Source organism: Gymnoscopelus microlampas, assembly GCF_963454915.1.
Source record: "Gymnoscopelus microlampas genome assembly, chromosome: 11".
NCBI lineage: Eukaryota > Metazoa > Chordata > Actinopteri > Myctophiformes > Myctophidae > Gymnoscopelus > Gymnoscopelus microlampas.
In genome coordinates this window covers 37,801,998-37,824,870 of record NC_139948.1, presented here as the reverse complement: position 1 = coordinate 37,824,870, position 22,873 = coordinate 37,801,998, and the positions used below count along the sequence as shown (strand labels likewise).

At 42.0% G+C, this 22,873-nt stretch overlaps 1 protein-coding gene across 2 annotated transcripts in view; it reads right to left on the bottom strand.

Annotated features, from left to right (window-relative positions):
- Positions 1 to 1,541: 1,541 nt before the first annotated feature.
- gcgra (glucagon receptor a) overlaps positions 1,542 to 22,873 on the bottom strand; it is a 58,792-nt gene continuing 37,460 nt past the window's right edge. For both annotated transcript variants that reach the window (XM_084071048.1, XM_084071049.1), the window contains exons 2-14: positions 17,425 to 17,573; positions 15,183 to 15,279; positions 12,258 to 12,365; positions 11,598 to 11,695; positions 10,719 to 10,822; positions 8,855 to 9,053; positions 8,452 to 8,611; positions 8,245 to 8,305; positions 7,323 to 7,392; positions 5,173 to 5,261; positions 4,551 to 4,695; positions 3,942 to 3,983; positions 1,542 to 3,768 (exon numbers count right to left, since the gene is read on the bottom strand). In XM_084071048.1, the coding sequence (XP_083927174.1) occupies positions 3,439 to 3,768; positions 3,942 to 3,983; positions 4,551 to 4,695; positions 5,173 to 5,261; positions 7,323 to 7,392; positions 8,245 to 8,305; positions 8,452 to 8,611; positions 8,855 to 9,053; positions 10,719 to 10,822; positions 11,598 to 11,695; positions 12,258 to 12,365; positions 15,183 to 15,279; positions 17,425 to 17,478 (1,557 nt within the window). In that variant the 5' untranslated portion in view covers positions 17,479 to 17,573 and the 3' untranslated portion in view covers positions 1,542 to 3,438. The remainder of the gene's footprint in view (positions 3,769 to 3,941; positions 3,984 to 4,550; positions 4,696 to 5,172; positions 5,262 to 7,322; positions 7,393 to 8,244; positions 8,306 to 8,451; positions 8,612 to 8,854; positions 9,054 to 10,718; positions 10,823 to 11,597; positions 11,696 to 12,257; positions 12,366 to 15,182; positions 15,280 to 17,424; positions 17,574 to 22,873) is intronic.

The following is a 22,873-nucleotide window of genomic DNA, read 5'->3' as shown; positions in this document are numbered from 1 at the left end:
TGCTCCCATTCAGCTATAGAGTATGATTTGTATTTGTACTGTAGGAGTCCCACTGAGTGAGACGTCAGCAGAAGGCACAGACCAGCTTCCTTTCCTCTTGCCTTATAGGGGTATGTACAGTATGTGCTGTTGGAATGTAGCGTGGCGCGGTGTGATATAGTACATGGTGACAACTGATAGAACGGAACTGACTGGGAATAACCTTTGACCCCTGCGGTGCTCTGGGTGAAGCCATCACCTCCCCTGGTTCATATCAGCTCCTGGCTCGCCCAGCTGGAACTAATCGAGAGAGGCTGCAGTGCCGCGGTGGCTCAACTGTGCCTCGCTTTGACGCACAACAGAAACGTGTCATCTTACTATATATACCACTTCCCCAGGTTCCAATTTTCTGGATGGTTTGCAATACTGCCAGTGCATGCTACACCCCCACACACACAGAAAAATATATACATTTGTACACACATCTACACACCTACACACACACACACACACACACACACACACACACACACACACCTGCACACGCTTGCTTGCGCGCGCACACACACACACACACACACACACACACACACACACACACACACACACACACACACACACACACACACACACACACACACACACACACACACACACACACATGCCACCATTTAAGCATACCTGAAAAGCACAGACATTTAAAGCAATCAAATAAATCACAAATACATATACATACAGTATTTACCCATCATAAATTAGCATTGTGCAAATAGTCATACATACAAAAGTCATGATGAAACCTTTTAGCAACGCAAAATATAATTTTAAGTTCTGCTTGAGCGTTCCCTTCTTTACAAAATTCCAACATCTATTGTACTCATCAGTACTCAGCAGTAGTAAAAGAAGTACCACCATTCTTTTCTATGTCCTCATCAAAGCTGACATGGAACCATGAGCAAGGCCTATCTCTGCCGAGTGTTTAATGGAAAGATTCTATTTTGTTCGACGGGTTTTGTTCTGGACATCCACAGGCCCTATGAAGGGGATAAGGATGAACACAAGATGAGTGCAGACAGTGACACCCAAAATCACCTCATTGTTAATCACATCCTCTTTGATGTCAAAGGACTAATACAGCTCAATGACGTGACATGGACTTGAAGGCCCATGCAGTCAGATTGGGCAGAGGCGTAATTTCAGAAAGAAATTACCACTTTAAGCCCCGTTTCTAAAATAGCAAAAAATGGTGGATATACAAACTACAAGCGTTGAAAGTTTGTAGATCCACTATTTACGCTACTTGTTTGGGGACGAAAAGAGAAAATGTTTGAAAATGTTCGCATAATGACATTCCTAAAATAGGGATGCCACGTTGGCATACAATACGGTCGCATACAATAAAACGCTTATCTAAATTATAACACGTGTCACAGGTAGATGGACGGGCATCGATTGCGATGAAATCAGATTAATCTACAATATGCATAAAATAACTGAATTTGAGGTTAAATGTGAACACTAGGGGGTGGCCATTGCCATCCCCTGATGACCCAAATGTCTCACTTGTTGACTTGGCACAGAGAGGATACACAATGGTATACTGTACACTCAGTGCATGTCAGAACCCAGTGTGACATAATGGCTCTCTAGGGCTCGCATTGCAGGCCAATGAGTCACACCACCTAAAGCGTATTAAGTCTGCACAATCTGCATGCCTGACAGAAAGACGATTTTCAACATGACACATTTCCTTGAATAAAGAGCTATACTCTCGTGCAAGCAGTGACTTGATATTTTGAGTCACAGTGTTGGATTCACACTTCATGCACATTGGAGTCTGCCAAGTGTCACCCATGTTTGTGAGAATTGATGTACAGTTACACCATATCAGTTATCACTTCCATGGCCTGCTGTGATGTCCATACAGCATGCAAAGGAATGCAATGTACCATACAGTACAGCACAACACCTGGAAGGTGTTAAAATAATGTCAAATGGCAAACAACTTCCTCCTGAACATACCTATTGCAGTGGTTCCCAAAATGTTTTAGCTTGAGACCCAAAAGGGGGCCCCTGGGACCAAACTAGTGAAAATAGCTGATATTTTCTTCTTTTTTTTTTTACATTTATGGAATTTCTTAGATTGTGTTGAAATGTATCAATTTCTTTTTCAGAATTTTAATTAAAAAAAAACATTTCAAAATCTTGAAGGAAACAAAAATCTACTCGCGACCCATAAAAAAGGGTCCGCAACCCCAAAATAGGTCCTGGACCACTGTTCGCGAACCTATTGTACTTACTGCATGTTTACACATTTACTGTATTACGACAGTAATAGGAATATTCAAGGTTTTGGCCAATTTCATACAACATAACCACCCCGACGTGTTTTCTTATACATGAAAAACGTGTCGGGGGATTTTAACGTCATAACAATAGCTTAAGGATCATTTTCAAATGCTACCTCACGAAGTGCTAGAATGTCTGTAGGTAAGCCAGGAATGCCCTGGTCAGGGCAGCTGCCAAGTTCTCATGGTTCCGGGTGGAGCATGTGAACAATGAAAACACTGTGTGAACACCTTATGCAACGAGATATAGACATGTTTAGACGCTTAGCCACTTAAACCCTATACTTAGTTGACCGGATTCCCAAGGGGTCTATATACTAGGGTATGTATCCTGTTTTCGCTCTATCCAAAATATCTTTCCTGAAAATAGCCGATCTACAAGCTCACGACGTATCGCAATGCAACGTGTTGTGAGCTTGTAGGTCAGCTGCTACTTTCATCGAATGTTACCCCCAGACTAGGGATGCTAAAGTTCAAGTTAGTCTCTTTCTGTTTCCATTCATGCAGAATGAATGGTAAGGAAAACACATACAAATGTCTTGATTGGATTCCTCTCAGTTAGGCCATGGTTTATGTGTCATTTGTTTTGTGTGTATTCAACAATAACTCGATGTCCAGTTTGTCTTTTGTCTCCAGTACCACAAACAAACACACATTTGATCCACAGCACGAATCAGAAGCTAAAGCAAAGACCCTGTTTTTGATGCATTATTTAAGTCGCTGAGGTCTCAGTTATTTTGTTTCCTATTATTTTACATGGCACATGTTGCGGTGAGTTGCTTGTGTTGATGTTGCGTGCAACATGCGGTGGTGTGGCGGCATCACGAGCCTCCACACAAATCCATCCACATGGTTCTTCCTCAGCACATCCCACAGTTCCAACATGTGGCCGTTTTGCCGCAGGATTCTCCATTCTCTGGCTGTGGAGAGGGCTGAGTGTTGCACTGTCTGTCCCACCGATACCAAGACCGCTTCCCCGAATAGATGGCCGGACCAAGCCCGGCTCATCAACGCCAGCCCCTCGCCGTGGGGCCTGTCCGCCTCACTGGAGCCGAGACAAGAGGGGAAAGGCCCTCCCGAGTTTCTTCGAAGATGTCTTGTTCGTTGACTTTCAGAGGTGGCTCTCCGTGTTCTCCCTGGGAGCCTCGTCGTAGCACTGCGCCTTGTCCGTCAGAGAAATGTCCTCCACCAGCGTGCAGCTGCTGACCGCCCCCTTCCTGCCGTTGCGGCAGCTGGCCATGAGCTTGTGCTTCTCTTCCGGGTTATTACAGAGCAGGTCGGAACAGGTAGCGGTGGCCGGGTGGTGGGGCAGCCCGGGGGCGTTGTTTAGCAGGCTGCCGCTCTTGGCGCCAGGGGGGTGGCTGTAAGTGTGGCGGTACTCCTCCTCGATGTTCCTCCCCAGCTTCCAGCGCTTCCACTTCTTCAGAACCTCCGACTGCACCTGAAGGACGAGAAGGAGACGAGAGTGGAGGTTGTTCCCATGAGAAGGAGAGAGAGAGAGACTGAATAATAACGGGATGCGACAAAAGTGAAGATTCCAATGAGTGGAAGGAAAAGACAGATTGAGGCGTGACTCACTCAGATGTTTGTTATTGGGTGGACAAGGAGACTCACCTCTTTGTTGACGAAGCAGTACAGGATGGCCACCAGCAGACCCTGTGGACAAACAAACAACTCTCACAAACAATGCAATGCATAGTGTCACACATTGTCTCATATTCACTCACAGGGTGGCTTTTGTTAAGAGCGTGCCAAGAGACCTTCACTATGCAGTGTAAACACATCATTTTGGATCAAAGCTGCCATGTATCCCAGGAGTTCTCAGCCTTTCAAGGCCGTGACCCCCCAAAATAATCATATTTGAACCCCACCCTGATAAGCACTTGGGATGTTAAATATAGTTTGACTTGGTTCCACAGATAGATATCGTGAAAATAGCCAATCTACAAGCTCAAACGCCTCACAGCTGGATCGGATTTTAGCCTCTTTCTTGTATAATTTGACAATTTTGTGTTTTCAATTTTTTTTATAGTATAGTTGCACTAATGGTAAAAAAAAACAAAAAAATGCTTAAAAGTCCTTAAATTGTCTGTGTCATCTGGGGAACCAGATGACACAGTGAGTTGTGGGGTCCTTGGCATGAAAACTTTGAGGACTACTGATTTAGAAGGCCTTTGCATAATTGGCCTCAGGTCTTAATGGGTTAATTTCCCTCAGTCTCACCTGGAAGGAGGTGAAGAAGAGATCGACGAAGATCCTGGTGAGACGCAGGGCGAAGGTGGTCTGCGTGGACTCGTCTGTCACGAAGATGAACACCACCTGGTGGATCCCCAGCAGAGGGATGAGGGTGAGAGTCGACTTGGCCAACCTTGAAGATTAGAGACGAGAGAGAGAGAGAGACACCAGCGACACATGGAGACAGACAATGAAGTGACAGACAGAGAGAATCATTAGGGAAGGCTTTTATTGTATGCAGTGATGGGAAAAAAATATTCTTAAAATAGTCGATAGTACAAGTTTAAAACGCAACGCGATGCGACGCGTTGTGAGCTTGTAGATCTGCTATTTTTAAATTGCTGAAATATATAGGGCTGAAGTGGTTAGTGTGTTTTGTAAATAATCAAAATCTACAAAGTAGCTAAAGTTTTCATATAATTGTAGTGGAGTAAAAAGTACAATAAAGTAAAAAATGCCTTACATTTGTATTTAAGTACAGTTCTTGAGTAAATGTACTTACTTTTCACCACTGCAGACAATGAGTGCAGACAGAGAGAATCGGGAAGGCTATTGTATGTACAGACGAGGACATGAAACACAGGGTTTCTAAACTCGTTCTGTTTCTCACCTGAACTTGTAGTCTGTGTATCTCATCTGGTGTGCTCGCAATTTTGACACAAGAATTTTTATTATATGAATAAAGATGAGGAAGTTGATCTGTGGAAGGAAGGTAAACACATACATATCGACGCACACACACACACACACACACACACACACACACACACACACACACACACACACACACACACATACACACACACGCACACACACACACACACACACACACACACACACACACACACACACACACACACACACACACGCACACACGCACATTAATCTTAACATGAAAGTTTGCCCGACTTTCTAGGCACAAACTGATTCTCCATTAGGTAAAAATCAATATGAGCTTTGGATTTACATACTGAGATTAATAATGCCTGTCAAGCTGTGTAATGCTGGCCTTAAGATGTTGCCCCCCCCCCCCCCCAAATGTACACCTGCTGTGACCCCTTATTAACTGTTAATCTGCAGGTGTATGTAAAGGGTGTTTAGTTGTGCACTAGTGTCGCTCTCTGTAAATAGCTGATGTGAGCTTGTATATTGGTTATTTGTCACACGACACGGCGCACAACAAGGTATATATCAGGCATAAGTAGTTGTAACAAAACAAAACAAGTCTTTGCTTTGATCAGTTTCCACACATGCTACAGTAGGGCTATGATAAAGAGATACAGAAAGAAGTGTGTGTGTGTGTGTGTGTGTGTGTGTGTGTGGGAGGGTCGTCTATGTGAAGCACTAGAAGGAGTCAAGCCTCCCTGTCATGCAAGAATTCAAACACAGGAATTCCTGTGAGATACAGGCCACTTAAGGTGGATTGATTGATGCATGGAAAGTGCCGGGGATGTATGTGAAGCCGTCCCGGCATTGGCAGCCATTGACAAATGTGACTCTTACATAAGTGCAGCGCTGACCTTTATTGAGATTATTATGATGGGCTTTAAGGTACGGTAAGGACAGGGGGTAGTTACTGCTGCGGTCGCTAAAACACACAAACATTCATTTTCACTGTGTGAGTGAGGTGAAATAACCTTCCATAGGCCATAAGAGATTGCTACTTGATAACCAAACTTGCGACCATTCATAATCAATCCTGCACTTTATTTGACAACGTATCCTGTACTACGTGAAGTAATACTGCACCTTATACACAGTTCACTTTAATATACAAATATATACTGCCCTCTAAAACGCTGCTATTTTCTTAGTGCAATATGAGCCAATAAAAAATAGTTTTAGTCTTAGCCTTAAATAGATATAATTTGCACATTTTGTACCCGTTTCGTATCTGTTGTTTGTAATGTACGCTATTGTCTGCTTGTTTTTATGTTTTTTTTGTGGGTATTATATGATATGTATTGTTCATTAATATGCGGTGTCCGTCTAAATAGACAAATAGAGTAAATGTAACCAACACGATATCATTAGGAAATGTAGCCTACAATGGCTACTAATGGCTTTTAAGTACATAAAGTAAGTTTGTAAGTTATGCCATATACGTATTCAAATGTAAATCACGTTATTGTATTATACGTTATGTAATTGTTATTCATTTTAAAATAGGTTATTCAAACAATCTAAATGACATGACAAAATGAATAACAAATGAGAACATTTTGTGTAACTAAACTATGTTACGTATGAGCAAACATAACTCTTAAAAAGCCATTAGTATTCATTGTACATTTCCTAACGAGAACAGGCTCATGTAACACACAGTGTGCAGTGTCTTGGATAAAAGGTGCTATAGAAATGCAGACCATTTACCATAGATCCGCTGAATGCCAACCCTCACTGCTGTTGTGATCGGAGACCAAAGGCCATAATGATATGCTAACTCCATTACTAACTGCAGATGCACTCATGTACAGTACCACCATTATTCTCAACATTAATGTATTATATCGGGTGGAAAATACATAGATTTGTGCAGACAAGAGTGAGAGAGAGGAGGAAAGAACAAAAAAAAATTAATACAAATGTCTGCACTGCCGTGTGTGTGTGTGTGTGTGTGTGTGTGTGTGTGTGTGTGTGTGTGTGTGTGTGTGTGTGTGTGTGTGTGTGTGTGTGTGTGTGTGTGTGTGTGTGTGTGTGTGTGTGTGTGTGTGTGTGTGTGTGTGTGTGTGTGTGTGTGTGAGAGTGTGAGAGACTTACCACAACTGCTAGCAAAATGGGGGAACGGATGATCCACCAGTAATGCATGTTTATATTTTGCACCCAGCACCTATAAGCAAAGCATTGGAGAAACATCTATGACCGTATATCTTGATATCGATATAGTGTGAATGACTCTAGATTAGGTATGACTGTTGGTCCTTTGAGAAGATAGAGGCATTCGCTGTTCATTTCACTGTTCATTTCACTCGGAGATAACAGTCAAATAAGTTCAGAAAACTGCACCACTTTAGTGTAATGCAGAGATCTCCACGCACAGTAAAATCCTCTGTGTTAATTTATTCACTTTGTAATCCTCTCAGAGATAAAGTAACATTTTACGGCGCATAATGTACGTTACTGGTTTAAAAGCCACTATCCACTCTATTGCTGCAGGGTGTGCTTTGCAGAGACTGCATAATGGGAGTTTCATTAATCTCTCATTGTGGCCCACTTGCAAGCAGACTGTTCGGCCAATAAACATTAACATGGCATGTCATTATTCAGCTTCCAGACAGACAAAAAGATAAACATCGCTGCCCTCTGACGATGACTTTGATCAGTATTAGCTACAGTATACTGAAGCAATCACGCCGTGACCATTACACATTAAGTAGCACACAGAATGTGAAGAAAATTGCCTCCAGTTTTTGGGTTGATGTCTATCACGAGCACTGAGTCAACAATCATTAGCTGTAATCTAATTTTTTTTGTCACTGTCCCAAAATGTTATGATTGCAATTGCATTTTTCCACACGGATTGTTAGGAATTAAGATGATGATGAATTAAAATGAAGAGAGAGAGCTAAACAAGAGAGAGTCAGAGAGAGAGAGTGCAGAAGAGAGAAATGGAGAGAGAGAGAGGGGAGGGGGAGTAGTAATCTAACTCCAAGAGAGAGAATGAACAACTTTGGAGACTTACTCTTGATTTTCATACAGGTATTTGACTATCACCCAGGGCACCAGGACTATTAGCGGTGTGCCTGTAAATGAAATGAAATACGTCGAAAACAGTCTAAATGCAAAACCGTTTTTCGATTCCACGTTATCATACAGCCTACAGTTAATTAATATCCCCCCCCACCCCCCAACCCCACCCCCACAGACACACACACGGATAGCAGCTCACCCCAGCCAATGCACAGGTATATGTTGAAGTAATTCCTCTCAGTGAAGACAGTGATGACCAAGAGGTTATGGAGGTATATTCCTTCCACCAGCAGCCAATAGCTGTTGGCCATTATGCTGTACTGCATCATCACCAGGGCGATGCGACAGGCAACCATCGTCTACGTCATGGAACACAGCAGCATGTCAAGTTACGGTCAACGCTGAATTGAATTCTGCGCAAGTTCAAACTATTGTGAGATTACATTATTACTATCATTATGATTATTATTATTTAAGTATATAAGACAATCAAAAATGGATGGAACAACAAACAGCAATGACACTGACCAAAAATCTGTCAGATGAAAGTGATTCATGAAAAAAGAAAGAAATGAAAGGAATATACTTTACAGGCTAATGACCTCATTGCTGACCGCAACCTCCACTGGATATACGGGCGCCCTGGGGAAGCCATCCTGGTCGTTACTGATGTCATCGTGAGTCAAGATCTTCAGGTTGGGGGCCTCCAGCAGAGCGTCTTTGATGAGGATGGACATCGCTCGCAGGATGAAGGAGGCGAACAGGTTCATGTGGATGTTGTTCCTCATGCAGTGTAACCTCCTGGTTAAGGAGCAACAGTATAACGATCAAACATCGTAGCACATGGTGCTGAAGGGAATGTATTTAACTAGAGGTGCGGGTCGCTACGCGACCCTTCCGTCTAGTCGCTGGCGCGAGGCTCTCGTGTAGCATGGTGTGTGTATTTGTTGCAACCTTTATTGTGAAGGAACCACCGGAAGTGCTAAGCTATTCATTCCGTTCCATGTTACATAACACTCTGAGATGCTACATCGTGACATAGTGTCACAGAAACCCACAAAAGTCACCAAAATAACACTGTTCAACGGGCAAATTAGTTAGCATTGATGACATTGACCACACTAACGTTCATACAGGTTGTTGATAAGATGTTTAACGTAGCCGTTTGAGTGACGACAGCAGCGTTGGTTACCATTAGCGTTAGTGTTAGGCGCATGCTAACGCTATCGCCGGGCCGCCGACATCCGTCGGGAGGCCCGGCGATGTCACTACCAGCCGAGGCTTATTCTTGCGCATTAGGCCGCGATTTCCGCAGGGCCACTGCCTCGTGTCCTGCGTGTCTATTGACATTTGTAATGGTCAGAAATCGAAGTTGGGCTTGTTTGTGTGAGAATATTTCCACATTGGTTCGAAATGTGTGCTTATTTGAGCATTGAGGAGTTAACTGTGCAGGAGCTGTGTGGAGCGAGCGAGCTGGTGTTTTCAATGGCCGTCGCTTCGTTGTGTTTCGGCTGGGGCCGTAGCCGTTCGGTGATGTTCGGTGATGGGCGGGGTTTTCGGGGTTGCCATGTCCAGGAGTTGTAAGCGCGAAGTGGCGTGTTGTCGGTTAGGGAAAGTGCGTCCACGCATGCGCAGTGCGCAGCTCTGTGTGTTTGCAGCAAGATGGTTGCTTGTTGCTCGCGCGCAATCTGGCAACACTGATGGAACTTACACACAGGCAAACATTCGACAGTGGATTCCAATTGTAAGGTAGATGTGTATATGGCTGTTGTCGGGCAGAAACCCGAGAATCTCCATACTCTACTCTAGTTTTTCGTAAATTAACGCCCTAATTGATCATACACAAAAGCATCAAAAGTAGCCACGTTCTGAGCTTGTAGTAACAGTTTCGAGCTTAAAGTAACAGTTTTGGACATACAGTAGGTGGCCAGTGACTTTGACCAGTTTCACTTTCAAAACCTTTGCATCATGCATGTCACACAAACAGAATGCGATGCGTTTTGTTGATATAACAAGTTCCTTCATATAGAGTCCTATCCACAAATCCACCATTTAACTTCCACAATGCACATTATCAAAACCATTGGTGTTGTGTGCCGCATTCTGTTTGTGTGACATGCATGATGCAAAGGTTTTGAAAATGAAACTGGTCAAAGTCACTGGCCACCTAATGTATTTCCACCCGACAGAGACGATATACTGTATGCCATTGCCAAATGGACTGTGACTGTTTTCTATCAGGATATGGAAGTATTTCTGGTCCTTCATGCATTTTATTATGTATGTCTTATACACATGCTACAGCAAACAGTAGATCAACCGTGTTACGTCCAAAACAGCTCAAAGGAAAGAACTGTATTGTATTTATAAATGTTTTAGTTAGTTTGTGTGAATTACCAAAATTTGAATGAGTAACTCAGAAATATGTTATGTTCTTTGCATTATTTTCAACTGTTATAGTGTTACCTGAAGCATATTAGGATACCAAGTGCCAACACCAGGGCAACCAGCGATAAGGAGTAACCCACACTGTATATGATCCGAAACGGGCTGAGGAACTGTCCGTAGAACTACACACACACACACACACACACACACACACACACACACACACACACACACACACACACACACACTTACTTTAGAACATTTGAACAGAAACATTGATAGTGGTGGAAAAAGTACTCACATTTTTAACCTAAGTACAAGTATCAATAAATACTGTAATGTAGAAATACAAGTAAAAGTCCGGAATTCTAAATTTACTAGAGTAAAAGTACAAAAGTATTGGTATCCAAATGTACTTAAAGTACCAAAAGTAGAAAGCACTCATTATGCAGAATGTCCATTTCAAGTTTTCAAATATATAAATATTTATATAAAAGTATAAAAATCTTTTGAAAATAGAAGATCTACAAGCTCACAATGCGTCGCATCACGACGCATTGTGAGTTTGTAGATCGGCAATTTTCAAATGGCCTGAATGTATATAGGGCTGAAGTGCTTAATGTATATTTTGTAATAATAATCAAAATCTACAAAGTAACTAGTAACTAAAGTTTTCAAATAATTATAGTGGAGTAAAAGTACAATGTTTGAGTAAATGTGTACAAGTTATTTACACCAGTATTGATAAGAACGGTACATACTGAATCAAGTGCCCAACAAGTTTGTTGGGCAGACTTTTATTCTTTTAAACTGTTACTCTGTGTCCAGCACCAGCAACAAACTGAATGTGCGCAACCCACTTATCTGAACAAACCAACAAGTGTCGCTCGTTGGAAAGACATTTACCATTAGCCGTCTCTATCAGAGAGCCTCAACCATCACTACGAATGTTCTTACCAGACTGGGTTCATCAGTAGATTCGCACTCGCTGCTATTCCTCTTAGGCAGCCATTGGCCATTTGAGTCACATTGCTGGTACTCCATGCCATGCTGGACTAGAACACACACACACACACACACACACACACACACACACACACACACACACACACACACACACACACACACACACACACACACACACACACACACACACAAATCATTTATTGAACACTCAGCGGAATATTCAGCATATACTGTACTGCCATCATTCACCACACAGCATATTGGGAGTAATAATGTGGCCTCAAGGCAGACCATGTTGACTGCAGCCAGATCCAATGTGTTTCTCAAAATACAATCTTTAGGACTACACTGTCCACATTGTTGTTTGCATTCAGACGTCGTTCACCTATCTCTGGCATTGGTTGCCATGCGACTGTGTTGCTCACCGAAAATAGCCAAGTGCGTTGTTAGCTTGTATATCGGCTATATTCAGTGTCCGAGTGTCCATTGACTGAGACTAATCAGAATTGAAAACCATTTCAAGCCACCTAGGAATGGGGTTCACATCTGATAAACAAAAAAATCTGTTTTCATGTGTGCGTTTTTTTTCTTCTTCTCCAGGCCAAAAATCGTATCTGGGCTGTGAGTCTGAATCTAATCCAAGACACTTACCTTTGTGGTGCCATGGCAAGTACCATGGACATGACACGCTGACCGTGGTGTTGGGCTGTCCATCAGGCCAGCACACGTAATTGTCAAATGTCCTGTTGCACACAAGGCCTGGGGAGAAAAACACACAAGTAAGTGGTTGAAATACCCCTTTGTACCAGCTGTCAACTCAGTATTCTTCCCCGGCTAATGGTCTGGTGTGGTCTACACGAAAGTCTAGACTTCCTTTCTTTGAAGTGATTTCATCTTGGCTTCAGAGGAAAGGTAAAAAGGTTGACCTTCACATATCCAGTCAGAAATTACCTTCAACTTTTATTGTCGGCAAAGTAATAGAGATTTGTAAAAAAAGAAAAAAGAAAAAAAGAAATGACCTTAAACTCATCTTTCATCCTCTCACCAGGCTATAAACAATGCCAGGTGTTGGATATGATGAATAGTGGAGATGTAGTGTGTAATGTGGTGGCCAGTTGGGTTGGGTTTGAATGATTAGATGTAGATTAGATGATTAGATGTAGATTCTAACACAGTCGAATCGGAACGCCCTAGAACACTTTGATGTTCTTGGATCTATAATCACGATAACCCACTGCTACACTCTTTGATCTTTGGTTTGATCAGCACCCAGAGGTGGACAAAGTACTCAACTCCAGTGCTTGAGTCATACTCCTCATACTGGTCAAAAAAACTACAAGAGAAAGTTGCTCAGTCAAATTTGTATTTGAGTTAAGTGCTGGAGCAAGGACTGGAGTACTTGCTTTTTAAAACTAACCCTAACCCTAACTTTAGTATTCAAAAGTACATGCTTTTAAAAATACTTAAGTATTCAAAACTACAAATTACAAAGTACATTTTCTTTTTAATATCAACATTACTTACGTGATCCTGCCTATATGGACATATTAGGTTTGTTTATGGTTATGTCTGAGTTAGAGTGACATAGCCGTGGTCCGCCCGCCCTCCCATTAGCCAATTTTAATATACTAGACCATACCCGGTGAAGGGCGCAGACGAAAGTCGTTGCAAACGTGGGGTTAATGCACGTCCTGTCGCGCGGTTTCTCCCCCGCGCGCGTCCCGTCGTGGCACCCCCCCCCCCCCCCCGGTCGCTCCCGTCGCGGCAAGAGCCATATGAATTCCGTTTCATTTTTTTCCCAAATTCTGTTTTTTCCATTTTAATATTTCTGAATTCTGTATTTTGCTTTTTATGCTCATTTTTACCATAAAAAAAGTGTCTGGTAAGTGGAAATGAATAAATGTTCAAGATATAACAGTCCATACATGTCTCTGAAAGAAATCTACACAATTCCAAATCTTTAATATTTGCAAATTATATGCAAACATAGTATATAAGTACATTAAATAGCACCGATAGGCTTGCTATTTTAATATAGCAAAATATAAATATAAAAACGGATATATAAATACTATGTTGTTATAGTTCTCTCTATATATATATATATATATATATATATATATATATATATATATATATATATATATATATATATATATATATATATATATATATATAAATTTGCTATATAAAATAGCAAAATAGGCTTGCTATTTTCTGTTGCCCTGCAGCAGGCTTGAGTATATTTTTTGATGGCATTTTACACCACTAACAACATTAATCAGAGAATCACACGTCTTTGTCACAACTCGTGTTTTGTCTTTTTTTAACCAACACAGTACAAAGTACTGGACACACAGATGACACACAGGTCATAGATGACTCAGGTCATAAACCTGGAAATACAGGAAAATAAACATTGTATTACCATATATTCATAGCATATATGATTCACAATTAAACAGCAGGTAATGTAGCACAGTCTATCACAGTAGAACCGAAATAGCAGAAAATGACTACAATACCCATGAGGCATTCTGAACCATGAGCCAACAACGCGTCGCCCCAGCTACCATTAAGTTACAGTGTCCAAGTTACAATACACAAAATACACCAAAATAATACTTTTCAATGGACTACTTGGGTAGCACTGATAATATTAACCACAGTAAGGTTCATAAAGTGTGTTGATGAAACGTTTACATTGTTGATTAAGTCACGATGACGACGTTAGCATTAGCGTTAGCCGCATGCTAGCGCCAAACGTCCGTTAGCTTAGCATCACGCTAACGGCTCATAGTGACTTGGTTTGGCTAATAAACATTAATCCCAACTAACGCCAACACAGTAATGGATGTAAACATACACAGACATGCTTTGGACATTATTATCAGGTTGCATGTTGGTGGTATGGGGTTCGTTTGGTTTGGCCTCGTTTTCATAGACCTCGTTGCTTGTTTCTCTCGCGAAACCTGTGGCCATGTTTCCCATTGAACCCGGAAAAAAACCCTACGTCCGCTGCCACTACTGCTCCCGGTTTGGCTACAATGGGAAACATGGCCACAGGCTGACTAAATAAGCGATTTAAACGGGTAGTTTCGCTGGCGACCTAAAATATTATGTAGCCGACCAAACCTTAAACATCCGTGCGGTTTAGAATCTACCATTAGTTTTGGGATACGATGTATACAAAAGGGTAAACAGCGGAGCCTTGGCGGACGTTCGCCCGATCCTGGAAGAGAACGACATAGAACCGTTCTTTATGGAGCATCGTGTGTGGGGAAACAAATCTGGAGTGTTTACTTTCCACAGCAGAGAGTGGGCGGGGTCTATGGTGTAGAGTCGGTGTTGCCATGTCCGCCGATTGTAAGCGCTTTAGGGCCAATGTTGGTGTTATAGGGTTTGTTTGGTTTGGCCTCGTTTTCATAGACCTCGCTGCTTGTTTCTCTCGCGAAACCTGGCAACACGACGCATGCGCAGTTTGATCGGAGACCCAGGACTCCATCCACCCACCCACCCACCGTCAGGTTACTAGAATTATAGTAGGATAGGATGGCTACAGTATGTTATGCTCACCCGTGCTCAGGGGGTCTCGGCTGTTGTTACGCAGGCACTCCTCCTTGTATAAGTTCCAGCTGTCCACCAACTTACCCAGGATAGCAGCAGGGGACACCTGAGGCAATGGAGGAGCACACATGATGAGCATGCTGCATGACAACCAGTGGTGGAAAAAGTACTCAAATGTTTTACTTAAGTAAAAGTATCAATACCTTATTGTAGAAATATGCTGTTACAAGTACAAGTACGGTATTCAAAATTTACTTGAGTAAAAGTACGAAAGTATTGGCATCAAAATATACTTAAAGTAGCAAAAGTAAAAGTACTCATTATGCAGAATGTCCCGTTTCACAAGTTATCATATGTCTAAAAGCTTTTTAAAAATCTTTTGAAAATAGCAGATCTACAAGCTCGTCTTTCTCAGAGGGTGGTGGGCTGGAAAAACAAGACCCCTGCCCACACTTGAAATGCCAGCGATTCACGGGGGAGCAATAACCTAAAGCTCCCCCGTGGGGTCTATAAGTGGGCTTGTGTGTTAGAGTATGTACAGTATGGGTATGTGTGTGTAGCTTCAGCTGATAAAGTGACTACGTGTGAAAGGACCGCAACAAGCCGCTGGCTTTATTGCGTTGTATGATATACTGTAAGCATAATACAATTATATACATTGTAATATATTGTGCACACGTCATCTGTCTCTAAAGCTATGGATAGTTAATTTCTCTGCATGCCTGAATGCACAGACTGCTATAAATGACAGACATGCCTGATTCTGAATTACCTGGAGAGGGGGGGGGGGGACTGTACGAACAAAACGAGGGACGTGTCAGGATTCCATTCATAAATGTACGTTTGCGCACCCAGGCGCTTCATTAATAAATGGCTTTGCACAACATTGCTAACTATAAAGATAACGATGTGGCCATCCACATTGATGAATTAGTCTTCTATTCTGTGCTATTCTATACCTGCATATTATTCTATGCATGCATGTATATTGTCATCCACGGCTCTGGTTCCAGTGATCCAGCTGTGTGACACGTCATGAGTGATCGTGGAATTTGCCGTCGCTTTTAAATGACGCTAGGTGAGCGTCATTAGTGAGCATAGTGCATTCCGATCCTATGAGGCCAAACCGGTCGATCACTCCGTCCTCGCATCTAATCCTCTCCTCCTCACTGGGGGCGGGGCTAAGACACGAGTGGAGGACGCAAGGAGAGTGAGCGAGTGTGAAAGTTGGGGTATCGGTGCTCAATCCATTCCAACCAATTAGCTTTTAGTAACAATGACTCCCTGGCCAGATAATTGGCCATGCCTACAGTACGTTTCAGGGGGCCTATCCATCAAATGGAGGTGGCCATCATTTTCACTTGTTATTTTTTGTTGAGTGGTATATTTAGATTCTTGGGGTTCCTAGAAAGTCAAATGGAAATGGGTATAATTTGGCATTAACTTTGAAAGGTGATCTAAGAGTCTATGTCCAGGTGTGTGGACATAGACACTTACTTAACAGAAACAACATGAATTAATCTATTACCATGCATGGTGCAGCCATCCCCTTACCAAGTGCATGCACTACTGATTATCCGTTTCTTGTTCCACACACCAATGATGAAGTAGATAGGTGTCCTTGCATAGCTGATGGTATGGAATGGATTCACCACCCCCACAAGCCCCTAGTTAGACGTCCCACAAGCTCATATTGGCCAATTTATATTTTGTCCAGTTTTTCACACCAGGTCTTCTCAACTTTGATCGGCTCCCACAAAGTTTCCCAGAACAGAAGCGTAGCCCACGCTGGGCAACGCGGGCAGCTGCCCGCCCAGTTGAGCCCTTGCCCGCTGCTGAAAGACGGATCTTGGGTTGGAAGTAATTCTCAACTTTGATTGGCTCCCACGAAGTTTCCCAGAGGAATTGGGTTGGAACTAATCGAGAGGTGTTAGAAGACTCATTTGCACACCAGCATGCCACAAGCTCACAACGCGTCGCATCGCGCCGAGTTGTGAGCTTGTAGATCTGCTATTTTCAAAGATTTGTACACATATTGAACTTGTGAAATGGGACATTCTGCATAATGAGTACTTTTACTTTTGGTACTTTAAGCATATTTTTATGCCAATATTTTTGGTACTTTTACTCAAGTAAAATTCTATTACCGGACTTTTACTTGTAACAGAGTGTTTCTACATTGCAGTATTAATATACTTTTACTTGAGTAAAAACGTTCTACACGTGAATGTGTGTGGTTGTGCTCACTCACCTGGATGCTGGGGGAGACGGTGAGTATTGCCAAAAGGAGGAAGCCCTGTGACATCCCTTAGTCCTGCTGTTGATGCCGGGAGGGGAAGTGAGCGATGAGGCGAGGGGCTTCACCTCATAGGGGGGGCTTATCTAGGCTCACCACACTGCCTGGCCGACACACAGAGACACACAACCCATCAATCATGTCATTAGTGTATAACAAAGGATCACAACAGGAAAAAAGTCAGTCCGATCTGTCACAACACGGGCAAATATTCTGCGTTTGGCTCGGAACCAGAGTTTGAAAGCATATTATGTACGTTTCCCCTGCTGGAGAGTTCCGCGGAACACAGTCCGGTTCAGAGAATAGCCCTCCAGAGTGAGCTGTCCTCCCGTCACCTTCCCCTAACAGGCTCCATTAATAAACAGTGAAGCGGAAAGGATATCCTGTGTAAGGCCTTAGGGAACCGTTCCGATCTGTCCCTTCCAATCCATCTGGGCCACGAGGAGGTATCGTTAAAACCTTCATCCAGTAAGGCAAGGCAGGTTTATTTGTATTTTGAAAAAGAAAGAAGCAAGCACTCATCAGACGTGTCGTTCAAAGTACAAAAAGTAACAGGTGCACGGTTCAGGCAGAAACGGTTTCTTTGAAAAGACTACCAGCACTCACTTTCATTCTTTTAAAAAACAAGATCTTAAATGGAAGAAAGTGAGTGCTGGTAGTCCTTTCAAAGAAAAGGTTTATTTGTATAGCACATTTCAACAACAAGGCAATTCAATGTGTTTTACACAGAACATCAAGCAAAGGAAAATTATAAAATGTCATTAGGATGCATAAAACAAAAGAAGCCAAAATGAATAGATACAGTTACAGTGCAGAAGAGAAAAGAAAATAGAAAAAAATACAAAAGAACCCAATCAAAGGCATTGGCAAACAGAAAGGTCTTTAGTTGTATTTTATTGATTGATTGATTGAATATTTTATTAGACAGAAATGCAAACAGCACAGGGTACAGTCATACATTTTGATGAAAAGGATAACACAAAAAACGTCCTGGGGACTTGTTTCCATTGTGGTCCTATGCATTCAATTAATCAACATACTGTAGCATAAAAAATAGACCAAAATACAATGTCATCAACAATGTAAAACACTATTCACTATGTACAGAGTAGAAAAAGGTGGAGAAAACAGGGAGGCGGGGTGGGTATGTAGAATGCCATCACCATTCTCTGGGAGAAGTGAGATTTATCTCCCCCTTTGGCCTCCTGAAAGATGGATTTTCAGGCCTGTTTTGAAGGAAGCCAGCATGACATAAGAGTTCTGGACCAACGATCTCCACACAGCCCAGAACACTTATGTATGTATGTATGAACTCCTGGGAGGAATGAGTGTCAAGCCTGAGGGACAAAACAGAAGTCCTGCATACATCCATGTGTACATGCCCCATCAGTGAGACAGACAAGCTGTGCTTCAGCGGAGCAACAGCCCCTCACTACTTGGCAGTTGGCCACCGTCCACCTCCATCTAAGTGGTTTTCAACCCTTTTCATATCAAGGTCCATTATTTATTCTGCATTTGAGCCACGGACCACCATTTGATGAGATTTAGACTCTCAGACCCAAAACTTAGAGTATTTTGTTGTCATTGGATACGATTTTGTCCACAATTCCATGCTGTATTGATGTGGTGCCACATAGGAGAGATTATAACAGGCAAACGTTGGTCAAAATAACAATTCTTTAATTAAGTAATGCAGATGTTTAACAATAATTTAACTGTTGAGACAGTAAAATGAAACCAAATGGACACTCTCAAGAGTTAAAGATCTAAGGGTCCATTTGGTTACCAACTCTCTTTAGCTGGGGACCACCTGGAACCCCCTCAAGGACCACTGGTGGTCCCCGGACCACTGGTTGAGAACCACTGATGTACTTGTTTGTTTGAGTGCGTTTTGACAACGTGTGTGTTTGTTATGCCTGTGGTCTCTGGGATAAACCAGGAGTCACTCACCTGCGCATCGATCCGTGGCAAAGAAAACAAAGCAAACTCCCCCCCGGGGAGCTTTTTTGGTTGAAGCCGGAGAACGGGACGAAATCTGAAACGTTTCTGCAAAAAACACCTTGACCATGGAAACATTTTTGGCTAAAACGTTTCAAATTCCATTCTGTTCCAGTCTCTTGGCACAGGAGGAGAGCATGTTCGCCTTTGACGTGTTTGGAAAAGGGCTTTGTTTTCCAGTGGTGTTTGTCCAAGAGATTAGAGCACAAAGCTTCATGACAGATATACTGTGTATGGTGTGTGTTAACCCATTAAGACCCATGAGGCCGATTCTACAGATGCCTTGTAAATCACTAGTTCTCAAACGTTTTCGTGCGAAGGACGACCAAAATGGTATTTGTTTGGCCGCGGACTCCCCCACCTGAAAACGTTTTGTGCCAGGGACCCCCCAGAAGAGATTTGTGTTAAAAATTCAAAATTATTCAAAACATTTCGAACGCTTTTTCAAAAATGTTCAGAAATAGCAGATGTACAAACTTGTATATCTGCTATTTTTGAGAACCACTGTTGTAAACCACTGTTCTAAATCCTAAGAGTTTTCTGAAAAACTTGTTGTTGTTGCTATACTGTATATAGCTAAAATCTAGAATGACACAGATGCCTTCCCGGTTTCAGTGGGTTAAAGCAAATTAAACCTTATTAATAGTCTACGGTGTTTCTGTGTACAAAAGCAACTCCAAGTCTGGCATGTACAGTCAGAGGTGGAAAAAGTACTCACATATTTTACTTAAGTAAAAGCATCAATACTGCAATGTAAAAATACTCTGTTACAAGTAAAAGTCAGGAATTCAAAATTGACTTTAGTAAAAGTACAAAAGTATTGGTATCAAAATGTACTTAAAGTTCCAAAAGTAAATGTACTCATTATGCAGAATTTCACAAGTTTTCAAATGTATAAAATGTCTAAAAGTCTTTTGAAAATAGCCGATCTACAAGCTCACAATGCGTCGCAATGCGACGCATTGTGAGCTTGTAGATCGGCTATTTTCAAATGGCCGAAATATATATAGGGCTGAAGTGGTTAATGTATGTTTTGTAATAATAATCAAAATCTACAAAGTAACTAGCAACAAATAATTGAGTAAGAGTACAATATTTGCCTCTGAGGTGTAGTGGAGTAGAAGTAACAGTACTGAAAATTGGAAATACTCCACGAAAGTAAAAAAAAAAACTCAAAATGTTACTTGAGTACATGTACTTAGTTACTTTACACCACTGTGTACAGTAGTGTAGGAGCCACCACAAGGGCCCAGTCAGTCACAGAGTCTAAATGCACATTACATTACCCTGCTCTCCTGGAAATCAGACTTCAGATGGTATCTCTGAGCCACAGAGCTATATTGGCACATTCTGTAAATGGTCTGCTCACTGTAATGACCCCAGGATGCAGCTTAAGCTGCAGTACCGATTGACCGATTGCCCTGCGGGCGCCGACCCAATCAGAAAGGCGTAGTGTTGTCTCGCCTGGCTTGACAGGGCACGGCATTCACTCTGTACTTCAAAGAACAATTTTGAGGTATCCAATTTTCAATAATTTTTTACTTCTGCTCCACTACATCTCAGAGGCAAATATTGTACTTTTTACTCCACGCGTCACAAAGCTATTTTCAAAGGACTTTTATACATTTTAGACATTTGAAAACTTGTGAAATGGGACTTTATTAAGTACATTTTAATGCCAATACTTTTGTACTTTTATTCAAGTAGATCTTGAATACCGGACTTATACTGGTATACCAGACTATTTCTACACTAGGGTATTGATACTTTTACTTGAGTAAAACATGTGACTCTTGTCTTCCGCACCATAAGCCATGACCCGGTCACAAACTAATTAACGCTTGCGTCTGTTATACCCCCAGAATTATTCTGCATGCAGTGATCTATAAAACAAAAGTACTGTACCTATATTAGCAACATAAACCAAATGTTAAAGCATCAGACATGTAGACCACACATCTCTATATCTCTATATTACTGCTGGCCAAAATTACATTACTCATTTTCCCTGGTTTGTTCAAGTCCATTGGGGGGCAACTGGCAAGCTCACTAGACCAGGGCTTCTCAAAGTGGGTGCCGTGACGCAAGTCCAGGGGTGCCGTGGAATACTTTGATAATATTTGGAATTCTCAATATCACTTCAGCTATACTTAGTAAACGGACCTGAGTTGCACAGTACTTGGTGCATTGTTTTTCTATCTACACCAAATCTCTTCACCAAAAATTGCAGATCTACAAGCTCACAACGCGCGTTGTAGAACTGTAGCTTGTAGAACTGCTATTTTGGGTGAAAGTGGTTAAATGTCAAGTATAAAGTTATCTTCAATCTGTTCTGATGGAAACAGATATTCTCTCAAGTTTTCCTCGTGACATACTGTATCTTAGTGGGGGAATATTTACATATTTACGCAGCGTAATGTGACATGAATGAAAGGTTCTATAAAGTAACAATGTAATTTAGGGGTTCCGTGGATGAAAAACGTTATTTACAAGGGTGCCCTGAGCCAAAAATGTTTGAGAACCACTGTGACTGCACTAGACTAATACTAAAGCTTGCTACATCTGCTCTTAACGAAAATAATGTCGTCCAGCCTCTTTCTGTAAATGCATTAGCATGATAGGTGATAGCAGGTACACAGCAAAACCCTTGGTGTTCATTAAATGAACACTGAGGGGCTTGGCGTACGGTACGTAGTAGACTTACTGGTACGCGTGTGGTAGTAAGTACTATATCTGCTTTCACACACTGCATTAGCGATACACTAGTAGGTCACACAGTTTCACAAGGGGTTCCCCGCACACGCACACGCACACACACACACACACACACACACACACACACACACACACACACACACACACACACACACGTTTCCTAACACACTACCCTACTTATAAGCCCCCACTTTTTGCAACCTAGCACCGAGCAGGTACAATGATTAACCAGAGCCGGTGCCCTGTAGAGCTCTGTAAGAACCTGAGTGTTTGAGAGACAGTGCGAGAGAAGGAGATGCAAGGAGAGTGACAGTAAAGGTTTTTACAGTGTAATGTTTGGGGATAATACTGTCAGTGAAGGAAAAAGTACTCACATTTTTACTTAAGTAAAAGTATCAATACTGCAATGTATGTAATGTAATGTCTGCAAGCCAGTCAGTCAATGCATTCTTAGGTGGTTTCAGAGAGTTACCAGTGGTGTAAAGTAACTGAGTACTGTACATGTACTCAAGTACTTACAGGACCACAATGGAAACAAGCCCCTTGGGCTTTTTGTGTTATCCTTTTAACAATCATTGTAAACCGTACCAAAGTAAAACATTTGACAGAGCAATGTTCACTTGCAGAGCAGTAATATTTGACCAGGAGTATACTTTGCCAAGGCAGACATACTTTCATTTTCAGTTTGTGT